Consider the following 13,053-nt stretch of genomic DNA (forward strand, 5'->3'; position numbering starts at 1 on the left):
AGGGCACAAGGGTGGCTGAGATGGCCCTCATCCCTCCATCTGTCTCAGGATGATATAACTCTGAGGTTCACTCATGTTCCCCAGACCATTGTAGGTTCTACTGACCCCAGAAATGGCACACCAGCCATGAAAGCAGGGCAGAAAGATCACAGAGCTCAGCCAAGAACAGTGAGAGTGCCCAAATCCAAGCACGGTGGCAACTTTACTTGGTGGAGGTGATTCACTTCTGAGGACTGAGTGGGCTGCTTTTATTACCAGAATTACTAGAAAGCCAAGTTTATGTCTCAGTTTTTTAACAAGCACTATACTTAAGAAACCTAGAGTTTAATTTCAAAAACATGGAAGAAAAAATAGGTAAAAAACCATTGACTGATTTCCTTGGAAACTAGAAAAACTTATCTCAAAATATGCAGGTTTATCCTTTAATCAGGAACCAATGGAACCCTTTGCAGAGGCTCCAGGTGTGGGAGAGTGGGAGGAGAAAGGAATGTGGGAATTAGCTCTTGGGAACATGTTTTCTTTGGAGTCTGTAAGGGCAGCTTTATCTTCTAAAGATGAGGAGGGAAAAAAGTCATTTTATTTTTCCTTTAGGATCTGAGCAGGCCACAACAATGGCTTAAAGATTTTACATTTTTGTTTGCTTGTTGTTTACAAGGAGAACGACAGGTATTTTAAACCATGTGATAAAGGTAATCAAACAGGGCTATTTTTAAAAAACATGGTCTCTGCAAAGTGTGGTTGCCATGGGAATTACTTATGATAGTTCAAAGCCAAGGTAATTACTAGGAGAAAATCTTGCCAAACATGTGCTTTCATGTTTCCTGCATTGCTTAATCACCCCCACTCCCCAGTGTTTGTTGTCAGTTTTTTTTCCCCCCTTAGCTTGTGATCTTTAGGTTCCTGGGGACTCAGTGTTTATCCTGGCAAGAGAAAAGTCCCTCAGTGGAATTTCTCCTTACCGGTAATCATTAAGGGAAAAGTTTTATTTTATTATTCCTTTGCTATGTTATAGGAATCGCTGATAAGCCAGCTTCTCATTTTCTTTTTTATTTTTAGGACTCTTTGAGAAAAAAAAACAACAACCTCAATTTGTAGTGCAAAACGCTGGAAGAATTTTTTCGCATAAAGTGAAGTACTTTGCCATCCATTTGACACCTACTGACATTTCTAAATTATAATTGGGATTGTAATGAAAATTTCCTGATAAATGCTTTATCAGGGGAGCTAAACTCTGTTCAGGATTTTTGTGTTGTGTGTTTATGTATTTTTGTTTTTAAGTAGCTTTAAGGGTTTCTTAATACTAGTGAAAAAGGCTTGCCACTTTGAAAATACAAATACTAGACTGCTTTGTCTTTGGTGTCTTCTTCCTTTAAATCCTCACCATTGAAATTCATTAGGTGGAATTCTCTGTCTTGGGTTTTCCTGGCCCAATGGCACTCAATAAGGATGGCAAATCCTGACTATTTATGAAGAACACCAGGAAGTGATGGGAGCTTAAGCAAAAACAGTGGATCCAGTGTCAGGTGGGTTTATCACTTTGTGAAATATATAAATGTTGAATCACTATGTCGTTTTGTATACTTGAAACTAATTGAAAAAACAAAAAAAATTCAATAAATATCCTTTGACTTCCAAATAAACATTAAATATATAGTTATACCAAAAAAAGGAAACAGTGGACCCTGAAAGAAATCGTAGTCTACTTTTCTGGCAACTTAGATAAAGTCAAAGCTTTAAGAATGGATGGCAGCATGGGTTAAGTCTTTTTGCTGCAGTTACAAGAGGAGAGCTGGCTCCTGAGATGAAGAGAAAATATGTTCTCTACATCTCACTTCCTAAACTGGAGCATTTACCCAGATGATGAAGGCTGTAACGGGATAAACAATATTATTCCAACTGTAATTAAATCTACATATGGGCCAACTAGTCTTACCTGGGATAAAGAGCCACCTAACCATCATTGACAATTATCCTTGTATAAGATAATGTATTGTGTGTTTCAATCAACTGAACTTATAGATCGACACTGCCTGCAGGCTTCGAAAATTCTAGTCTCTCTTAGGTACTGAGTGACTTGGACACCACACAGGAGCAGAGTATTGCTAGTTCATTATATTTCAGGAGATTATGAGGGAAGCTCAAGTGTAAGACTACAGAGTAAAACTATAATTCTTAGCTTACTTTCAGGTAGTTAAAGATAACTGTTAAATGAGAAGGTTTAAAAAAAGCCACAAAAATACAAGGATATTAATAAAATCAGAAATGGCATTCAAAGGTGTCTGACTGCAAAGCAGCACAGAGATGGCCTGGGGAGGGATGATACCAGGCACGCAAAAGAGTACACCAAATTGTCCTTCGACTCCACCCCACACCTGCCAAGAATCTTTTAAATTTTTTTCCTCACCTATGTTAAAACATGCTGTTCAAAAATGTGAGAAACTTTATGTTTCTTTTTAGAGAGAAAATAAATTTTCACAGGCCAAGATTTCAATTTTGTGTTTCCAATGGGATAATGTTACCAGTGATTTTTTTTAAAAAAAGCATGTTCCTGGATTTGCCACATTTGGGCATAAATGATATCAGCTCTCCACACTCTTCCTGGAGGTAGCTGGTTACAACCACAGCCCAGCCTGGGGGTTCATTGCACATGTATGGCTTAAAGTCTTTTGAAATAAATGAAAAAAATATAAACAATATGTGTTCCTATTATGTAAAATGCAATCTGAGACTGATTGGAAGAAAGTAGGCCATTATTATCCTCTCACTGTATTATTGGCTGACATGAACTTTTGTGTCCATGCACTGTGCACAGTGTTGAGTGATACATAACTGTGGAGAAGAAAGGTGACATGTTTAATAATAATAAAGGAGATAAAGACTTTAAGGACATTTAAGAGTATTGCATGCGCATGTGTGTGCACCCAGAAACACACATTTCATGATTTTAAACTCAAAATCTAAAAGCAAAGGATGATTTTAGTTGAGACCAAATTAGTGGTCTAGAAGATCAAGCAGAACAAGTATCTCAGAGCAGAGAAGGAAAAAAAAAAAGCAAAATGGCAATCATAAGGAAAAGGAGGAGAATAAAAAGAGCAGGTGGAAAAGTAACAATTGGACAAATAATAGATGAAAAATTTCCTGACAAATATCTTAGTCTGCAAACTGAGAAGACTCCCCCGTTTGGGCAGTTCGAATGATAAAAGACATGCAAAGTATATCCTGGTAAATTTTCTGAACTCTAAAGATACGAAGAAAGTCTAATGAAATTTCTAAAAGAAATCAGAAAACCAACCAACCACCAAAGAAAACCCTAAATGATTACTTTCAACTGAGAAAAAAAAAAAATGACATTGGCATCAGATTTGCCATCTATAATCTTGGAATCTATAAGATAGAGGAATAACATCTCTAGATGATTGCAAGAAAATAAGTAAGTGAAAGTTCTTGAATAAGAAGAGACACACTGCAAAGGAAATCATCATTATAGTAACTGGGAACAAAATCACTAAAACTACAGCAGAGAATAGAGAAATTTGTAAGGGGTGATGGGGGAGAAGTTCAAGTTTCAGGAGGTGATGGTGGAAAAGATGTACCGTAGGAGAGGAGCAAAGCAAAAGTACTCTGAAAGTCCAGTCCTTACGGAGTCGGGGGGACAGTGGGGGAGAAATAGAGAATGTCGGAGGATGAAGAGTTGGCACTTTATTTTCAAATGATGACAGAGAAATATGTATCTGATTATAAGCAATAGAAAAAGGGTAGTTAACGATTTAAAAGAATAAAAAATAAATTAAGACTTCCAAAGAGAAATACGTGCAAGTAAATTAGATGCCTTTGCAAATTCGAATTTTTAATCTCTTTTATAAATTCTGTTATTGATCTGTCATTTTCTAACAGTGGACTATGAGAAAAAGGTTCCTTACCTACTTTTCAAATGATAAAGAAATAGGTAAAATCAGAGCAAGAAAAAGATAATATACCTAGAAAAGCACTCAATAAAAGGTAGTTATTTCGGATGATTTTAGAGAAACTTGCTCTGGTTATTCTCCCTGGCATAACTGAAATAAGCATGGTTTCCTGTAGAAGGCAACATGTGGGCAACTTTTAACCCTGGGCTGAACCTTAGAGATCAAAGCCCTTCCTTCTGCGTATGAGAAAATGAGGATTTGGGGAGGCTCTTGACCTGTTCAAAGTCACACATCTGCAGCATGGCACCGCTCAAACGCTTACTTATAGAAATGCAAAATTGAAATTCATTAATTTAAAAATACTGTTATTTTTAAATTATTTTTTTTATTATTCTCCTGAGACGTTAGGTTTCAGGACCGCCACACAATTACGTGGGTTTTTTTTCTCTAACACGTATGTTTAAGAAAAATTTGGTTATTTGAGACAGTGATTCTTACTTTTTGGTCAATGTATTTGTTGTCTTCAATTGCAGACCGTTTGGGGTGATCACAGGAAGAGGCCGACGGAAGGCTTCTTAAGAGGCAGCAAGTGTCTTGTTGCTGGCGATCAATAAACTGCTTCATAAAACTTTCCCTTTGCAAACAAAGTATACATACAACACATGTTATTAATGAAATGGAGCAAGGGTAGCATTTCGCTGTGATTGCTTGCTTAAGCTACAATAAAGCAGTGACAAAAGTTCTTAGAAAACAAGACACGTCATACCAAGAGTGGTGTTTAGATTAATTACCAAAGTAATTCATTTCGAGAAAGTTTCCTAGATCTTCAGTTATTCCTGTTATGTTCCTAACATAACTTTTAAGAAATGGTATTCAGTAACTCATGGTATTTTTTAATCCTCTTGTGGTAATAAGATACTTTTCCCCCCCTCGAAGACTTGAAAGAATTAGTTCATCTCTCTGAACTTCCATTCATCTTAAGAATCTTTGAGAGATAATTTTGCATTAAAGACTCAACATAACTCAAAGGAAAAAAAAAGAACTTACTTCATCTGATCTCTGAAGCATGGTGAGAATTCAAATAACATCTGTACAGATAACCACTAATCTTGAATCTAGTTTATGGCTCTTTAATACTGCATATTTTCAGGTTTAAAACTTTTTAAAATCAGAAATGCAAGTATATTTACATTTGAATTTTAAATATTATTGCGCCATATCCAGTCTCATACTTTTATAACCGCCTCATAGAATTGGTTTTAAAACTAGTTATATTAAAAAAAAGTCATATTTCATATTATTCTGGTTCTATTTGTAATTTTTGAGCTATAATGGGAAGACTTGTCTTTAATTTTTAAAAATAAGTGCTTTACAGCCTCTTTTATGCAACGGCTTAACTGGAGAGCAAGGTGGTAGAAATCAAATTAGCATGAGTGGGTAATGCCATGGTTCTTCTTTTAAAAAGTGGAAGACAAATTATATTGCAGCGAGACATGGCATTCTAAACAAGTGCTGTTATAGTAGTACAGAAATCCAGCCAGAGGCGTTTCTTTATTGCCTTGAAAACAAAAGGGCCTCTGAGTCAATTTTATCCTTACATGGTTGAGGGTCTCAGGTTGAAGCCTTATCTGCCATCTCTGCAACCTTAAGCACCTTCCCTAGTTACCTGGGAAGTCAAATCCCTGAGGAGCATCTCAGGAAGGAGCCATGGGAAGCAGCCTTCCAGGCGATGCTAATATACTCATCAAATGACACTGCTCTGAATATACTGTTTAGAGGGGTCAACGGTTTTAAAACAGAGGTAGAGAGGGTAGAAATATGGATAATAACTTAAAAATAGAAAAACAACGCACCCACATGAGTTTGAAAGAAGGGCTGAAGCAGATTTAAGATGAATCTTTTAGAGGGTATTTGAGATAAACAATTAAAGAAATACTTTAATACCTGATTTTAGGAACTGTGAAATCTGAAGGAAGCTTTGAGATTTTCACCATTTGTGGCCTGTTGGGAAATTTTTCAAAGATTCGAAGGCGCAAAGGGAGCTTTTCTTTGGTGTCTGCATTTGCTTCACTTTGCTTTAACTAAAGAAAAAAAAAATAGAGAGAAGAAGAAAAGAGGAGACCCTTTAGTACTGTCAGTCATAGAGGATGAGAATTTTTTGAATCAAAGAAACAATGAGTTGTTACATGAGGAAACAGTAGATGGCAGCAAAGAACTGCCAAGTATATGTCTGTCACCTGCCATATAATATTCTCTGTATTCAAACTGAGCACCAGAAAAACAAAAACAAAACTAAATTAAACAAAAAACTAAGCCAGAAAAAAATTTTAGAAGACAAATTTGTTCTTTTACTCCCAAATTTAAACTCCATGCCGAACTTTGTTTTCTGTTGACCTATTTATTATCATTAACATACTTAAAAAATAAAATGTTTTTATAAATATGTGTGCTAGAATTAGAAATCAAAAGAATAAAAAATAAATTAAAACCCTAAGTCGTGATACTTGAAAAGAGTAAAAATGTCAAGAAAAGTTGGTCATTTACTCTAACAGATTAAAAAGAGAAGCTCAAAATGGAAATAACACATTGGTACATAAAGGAAGAGTCTCCTGTTTACGTGTAAAGATGCTTGGGAATTATTATATTACATGCCATAAAACATCTTTGCAAGAAATGACATGCAAATGGTATGTATGTATGTATGTATGTATGTATTTTTCTATAAGATGGTTTTTATATTTCTACAAATCAGGTTTCAGAGAAGCTGAGGTCTAACATCACAAACCGGAACCAATGCTGAGCTAAGGAGACATCAGTAAGGATCGATTTGACTGGCAGAATTCTGACCTGAAAAACGAGGTAATGGTTTCCACACTTTCTCCCTCTCCTTTCTTTCCTCTCCCAAGGTTGACTTCTCTTGTGGCCTTTCCTTACTTCTCTTGACCATTCATTCCCTTCCTCTCAGACCTCTCTGCAGACCAGAATTAATCTCTCCATGTCCCCCTTCTCACATCCTGTCTCCTGTGCTGGCTCCGCAAACTTCACTGTTCCTGTTCAAAGAGTACCTCTAATTCAGGCAGCCTTTTTGGTGGAGTTAGGGAAGCATGTTTCAAAAGCCATCAGCATCTTATTCCTATCTGGGTACGCTTTTACTTGATAACTATAATTTGTCTAGGGTTTGTGGAAAGAGTAGCATGAGAGGCTGAGAAAGTTGTTATAACAGGAAGATTGGTGGCAACTCTTCCCTTGTACCATGTGGGGACATCCAAACTGAGCAGAGAGAACACAAGACTACATTTTGGAGGAGTATCCCAATTTCAATACATTATGTGGCGTAGTTGTCCAGCTGGTTGTGAGTTCATAGTGAGATTATATGTCTTATTTCTAGTTCAGAAAATGTGTCTCTTTTCTCCTTCCACTACAGAAACTGTTTTAACATTTTTGTTTCATATAATATAAATATTTTACCATAACCGTTTGTGTGTCTTCTTTCATTTTGTGGCTCAGCTTTGGATTTTTTGTCTTAGGTGGGAATCTTATTTAGGGAAGGGGCCACTGGTATTCAGTGGCTTCCTGTCTCCCTCAGTGGAACACTGAGCGTGTTCTCAATAATTCGACGGTTATGATGACGACAGGGATAAAAAATTAGCTCCCAAAGGCACAAAACAAAAATACCTAGCATCTCCATGAGATGCAGGCAATGAGAAATACGGCTCCATTCATAAACAAAGATATTCATGAAGAAGAGACTTATTTTCCAAAAGTTAATTACACAACTAGTAGAAAAATATTTCTCAGGGTAAGTAGAGTATACAGAACAAGAAAAAGAAGTTAGGAAATCAAGTCAGAGCAGAAAGAAAGACAGTCGTATCAGGCCAAAGGCAGGCTGAGAAGACAGAGCAGAAATAAGGTATTTAGTTCATGTCTTTGCTGACACATGCATTTATATGTTGATGCAGTTACTTATAAATAAAATCCCATAGGCCAAGTTCATTCCTAAGTTCTGGGGATAGAAAAATAACTAACACACAGCACTTGCCCTCACAGAGCCCTTATTATAATGAATAGATGTTTATATAAACGGATAATGACAATAAAATAGCTGCTGTAGCCAGGAGAAAAAGAAAGTGCTGGGAGAAGAAGGTGAGGGAAAAGGCAGAAACAAACAAACAAACAAACAAACAATGAAGGTGCGACTTCTATTTCCAGAGACTTCTTGGGCAGCAGAACTGCTACACATGACTATACTAGTTAACACTTAGGTTTTAGATTTATCAGGGCTGGTATGTGTATGTTACGAGAATTAAATGTCTTCAAAGAGGCACAAGAGCAAATGGTATATCAATAAGGACATGTCACCAAAATGAAAACAAAGGGCTCTTTCCTGAGAACCTCTCAATTTGTCCATCCTTTCAATCTCCCCTTCCCCCCCGCCCCCACCCCCCACACCGCCCAGTGCTTCCCTAGTCAAAGATATCACCTGGGCTCCTATACTCCCTTCCATGGTCCCCCATCTGATTTGTCTCCTGTGAATCTGTTCTCCATTCTGCAGTCATAGTAATCGTCTCACCTCCTGGCTGAAGCCCTTCAATGGTGTTCCATTGTTCTTAAAACAAAACTCTTACTTACTCTTTTGGCATTAAAGTCTGATTTGGCTCCTCCCTACGTGTCCAGCCTCAGCTGGCTCTATGCCTACACCATGTTCCAGTCATGTCACCTTCTTTTAGTTCCTCAAAATTGTCTGGGCCCTCTGCCTCAAAACCTTTGCACACACAGGCCCTTCTGTTGGGAGCTCCATTCTTCCCCTTTCGCTCTTATTCTGCATTGACTTCTACTTGGTCTTCTGATTTCAGTTCCACTAGCAAATCCTCAGGAAAGCTTTCTCTGACCAACAAGGTCTCCCTCTTACAAGCTCATAGCATATTGGGTTGGACCATATGAAAATGCTGTTAGTGTAGGTCAAATCAGTCCAAAATAGGCAATTTCTTATGGTTCAAGCTAATACATTATTGTACTAGGTTCCTAGGACTGCTTCAACAAATTATTATAAGATTAGTATCTTAAAATAAAAGCAACTTATTCTCTCAGTGTTCTGGAGGCTAGAAGTCCTAAATCAAAGAACCAGAAGGGCCACGTTCTCTCTGAATGCTCCAGGGAAGAAATCCCTCCTTGACTTTTCCAAGCTTTTCAGCCACCCTTGGTGGTCCTAGGCTTGTAGCTGCATCACTCCGCTATCTGTCGCTGTCACCACAATGCCTTCTGGCCTGTGAGTTTCTGTCTCTCTGTCCGAATCTCTCTCTCTTTACTCTTACAAAGATACCAACCATTGAAATTAGGGCCACCCTAAATCAGTATGATTTTACTTGATTACAACTGCAAAAATCTGATTTCCAAATAAAGTCCCATTCTGAGGTTCTGGGTGGACATGAATTTTGGGGGGACACTATTAAATTTACTACACATAGCATTGTCGCGTCCAGCAGGATGAGGGTTGTGGGGAGCGAGGAGGACAGTGCAGGGTTAAGAAAAAACAGTAGCCATGAATAGAGTTTAAGCGTGGGGCCAAGGGACCTGCAGCCTCATGGACTGGGCACCAAATCGGGCCTACGCAGTAGCTTTTATTAGTTAGGTGGGGAAGTAAAAGAGATAAAGCTTGTCAATCTCAAGATCTGTGAATCCCATACACTATAATAGGAAACTGATTCAAGCCAATCACCCTTGCCTGCAGGCAGCAGAACCCTAAGTCTCAGGATGTGTGTACTTCTCCAAAGGACAAAACCTATATGCATATGAATAGATGGAGAGCACATCACTGAATCTCTTCCCTTGCAGGTTTTGGGAAGGAATGCAGCCACAGAGGCAGAGGCTTTCCTTAGCCTGGGGAAGGTGGGGGGCTGTGCCCACCTCTATGAACCCTGTGGGTTCTCCTGTTGGTCCCCACTCAACTGCGCCTGGCTTGAGTTGTCCGCCCCGCCCCCCCCATGGGGAATCTTACTCGTCATTGGCTGACCGGCCATCTTTTTGGGACCAAACAGGGAGACATAAGGTGCAAACACAAAGGTGAAGCAAAGTCCCTGAAAGGATCCGTCTCACAGACTCTCCTTTCTTTGGGGGCAAATACAAGGAGACAGGCGGGTAGGCTGCTGCGTGGCCACATAGCATTATTTGAAATTATAACATTTGACCTTTTGAACACTATATCTCTTCCCTGAGACAGTAACTCTAGAAAGACAAGGATTGTGGGGGTGGGGGGGAGTGTTCATTATTTCACATCCAAGGCCTGCCACAATATTTGACACAAAGTAAGCTAAACACATATTTTTGAATGAATAATTATACTAATCAGGTGGCAGAACTAAACTCTGCAGTAGATAACTGGGAAATAAAAAGAAGGATGTTAGGTATACCCTGAAGGGTGGAGAGATAAGCAGATAAATAAACAATAAATAGGTAAATTTGTTTGTGTGGAGTATAGGTATCCCTAGGTAGAAGAGACTAAATTTGACTCTGGCATTTTATCTGAACTTATGTCTGCTTTGGATGAGCTAACTGATGAATGCTCAGAATAATTTTACACATAAAATTTTATAGTATTAATAAAATATTCTAGAATATAATGTTTAACATATGTAGGTTACCAGTATTAAAAAATAATCACCTTGCCTATATGTTTTTTAAATGGAACTCATCTCATTCTAATTTATATTAGAGTTACTTATATTCCCCAAAGCTTTTAAGATCTTTAGGAGCTAGATTTCATTTTTAATTTACTTTTATAGCACCTTCCAGAGGCTAAAAATACAGTAACTGTTTGTGATTAAGTAAATTAGAATTCAGCATGAGTTGATCATTGCATGTAAAAGCACAAAGAGCAAATAAGAAGCTCTTTTTGATTACTCAGAAGGTTCTCTGGGATATTGCAAACCTCCTTCTTGAGTATCATCAGGTCTTGTTGCCCCATAGATGTGCAGAAGGGCCAAATGAAATAGAGAAAGATGAGTGCCTGCTCAACTGGCAGATATATCAGATCTCACTGGTGAGGCATGAAATGGAATCTTCTAGAAGCAGGATAGGGCCTCCTTCTGAACAACTGTTGCCAAGTGCTCTTTCTTGTTGTTCAGAGTTAAGTAGCATCAACTGAAAGACGTAGTGATGAAGAAAGGTTGATGCAAAAGTAATGGCGGTTTTTGTAATTCTTTTTAACCTTTTAAACCACAATTACTTTCGCACCAACCTAATACATACACACATCCAGTGGCCTGGGGATCCTATCCTAGGAGTACACCTATAAAAATGTGTGTACCTGTATAGCACAGCCACAACCTTGCAAACCCACAGCACCGCTATTTGAGAGAGTCCCAAACTGTAAACTTTTCAAGTACCCATCAGCAATTAAATGGAAAAGTACACTGTGGCATATTTAAACACTGCATCAATGAACTACATCCAAACATAAGAATTTCGGTGAATTTCACAACATAGTGTTGAGCGAAGGAAGCCAGACAAAACAAAAGAGAGCACATTGAATGATTCCATTTATATAAAGTTAAAAAACAGGCAACATTAATCTATGTTGCTTAGTCTCAGGAGAGTGGTTATCTTGGGGTGGAGGTGAAGCATAATAATGGGAAGTGCTCCTACAGGGGTTTTATTTTTTTTTTTATCTGGGTGCTGGGTGTGTTCAGTAAGTAAAAATTCGGCAACATGCCTCTTTCCATATGTATAGTATACTTCATAAAAAGAAAGTTCTTTAAAATGGGCAGATGATGCAGTTGAGCAAAATCAGTTAATTCTTACTTCCCCGCTATTAATCACCGTAACCTTGACCATTTCTCCTTTTCCAGTCCATGATTGTGACTAAGATACAAAAAAGAGAAGAGGAAAGAGCAAGATTAAAGTGTGTGTGTGTGTGTGTGTGTGTGTGTGTGGAGAGAGAAGGAGGAGGAGGCAACCAGGGTAAAGGAAAGTATTTCGTGGTACTTTGAAGCCACTATAAAATTTCTTTAATATGTGATAAAACACTATTTTACCTTTTATCCAAAGTCTTTCCCCTTCTTGCATGTAAGCAGAGATTTTCCAAGACTGAATTTACTTTGATGCAAATGAGTGAATAATATGGACTATAAGAACTGGATAATAATTTAAGATCATTATACTATACCACAAAAGCAGACCTGCTGAAATATAGTAATTGTAATTGTAAATGTCCACATAAAATTATTTCAAAGATCATGATTTTTGAATGGAAGGGACATAATTCAGAGAACTCCAAGATTTTATTCTTAATATTGAAAAAGCTAATGTAAAGAACAGTACAAAGGAAGGGGCTTAAAATGGTTTCAACTGAGCATGAAGTCTGGTTGCAACAGATAGATGAGATGATAGCTTAGTCCAGACTCCCATGGTTAGAAAAACACACACATTTTCAAAAAAGAAATTAGAATCAAAGAAAAAATTTTCAAACCCTGAGCTTTAAAAAATATAAATCATCTAAGCTCAGTGCTATTCTATGGCTCAACATCTGTCTTGCCGAGATATCATTACCCACTGGGCGGCTGAAAGCCTTTTGCTTTACTTGTGCTTCTCCAGAGAGTTGGGTGTAATTGCTCTGCATGACACATACCCTGCTCTGCCTCATCGCTTAAATCTTCCATATTTCAGTCTGTGCTTTCTTCTGTTAAAATATTCAAACATTATGCAGTTTCAGTTCCTTTCTGAACACTGCAACACTAACTGAATTGAAGGATTACATTAAATAAATTTTTTTGTACTTTTTTGGTGTGCTTTCCTAAAACAATTTTAAAAAAACATTCGGACTCGGGGAAAAATTCTCATTTTAAAATCTAGTCCATGCTAGCTTGAAAAATCTACATAGATCTATGGGGTAATGCAACTGAAGAATATGTTTTGACTGGTCAATATATGAAAATTACCATATTATGTTCAGTCTAGAGAAAGGAGTTCCTCTTTGTTGCCTGAGTAAATTAAGGCTGAATTCTCTTTGTTTCTTTACATGATGGCTTTTGCTGGTTTTTCTGGATCTAGATACGACATAGTAATTCAGAATTGAGTCTCTTCCTAAAGCATAAACTACTATTTTTCAAGAAAGTTTCTCTTGCTATTTTGCCTCTGTGATTTCGCAACCTGA

The 13,053-nt window shown here is 37.6% G+C and overlaps 1 protein-coding gene across 4 annotated transcripts in view; it reads right to left on the minus strand.

Annotated features, from left to right (window-relative positions):
- NALCN (sodium leak channel, non-selective) overlaps positions 1-13,053 on the minus strand; it is a 315,292-nt gene that overhangs the window by 74,485 nt on the left and 227,754 nt on the right. For all 4 annotated transcript variants that reach the window (XM_033104832.1, XM_033104830.1, XM_033104828.1 and 1 more), the window contains 2 exons: positions 5,850-5,986; positions 4,404-4,539 (listed from right to left, as the gene is read on the minus strand). In XM_033104832.1, the coding sequence (XP_032960723.1) occupies positions 4,404-4,539; positions 5,850-5,986 (273 nt within the window). The remainder of the gene's footprint in view (positions 1-4,403; positions 4,540-5,849; positions 5,987-13,053) is intronic.

This window comes from Rhinolophus ferrumequinum, chromosome 4 (assembly GCF_004115265.2).
Source record: "Rhinolophus ferrumequinum isolate MPI-CBG mRhiFer1 chromosome 4, mRhiFer1_v1.p, whole genome shotgun sequence".
NCBI lineage: Eukaryota > Metazoa > Chordata > Mammalia > Chiroptera > Rhinolophidae > Rhinolophus > Rhinolophus ferrumequinum.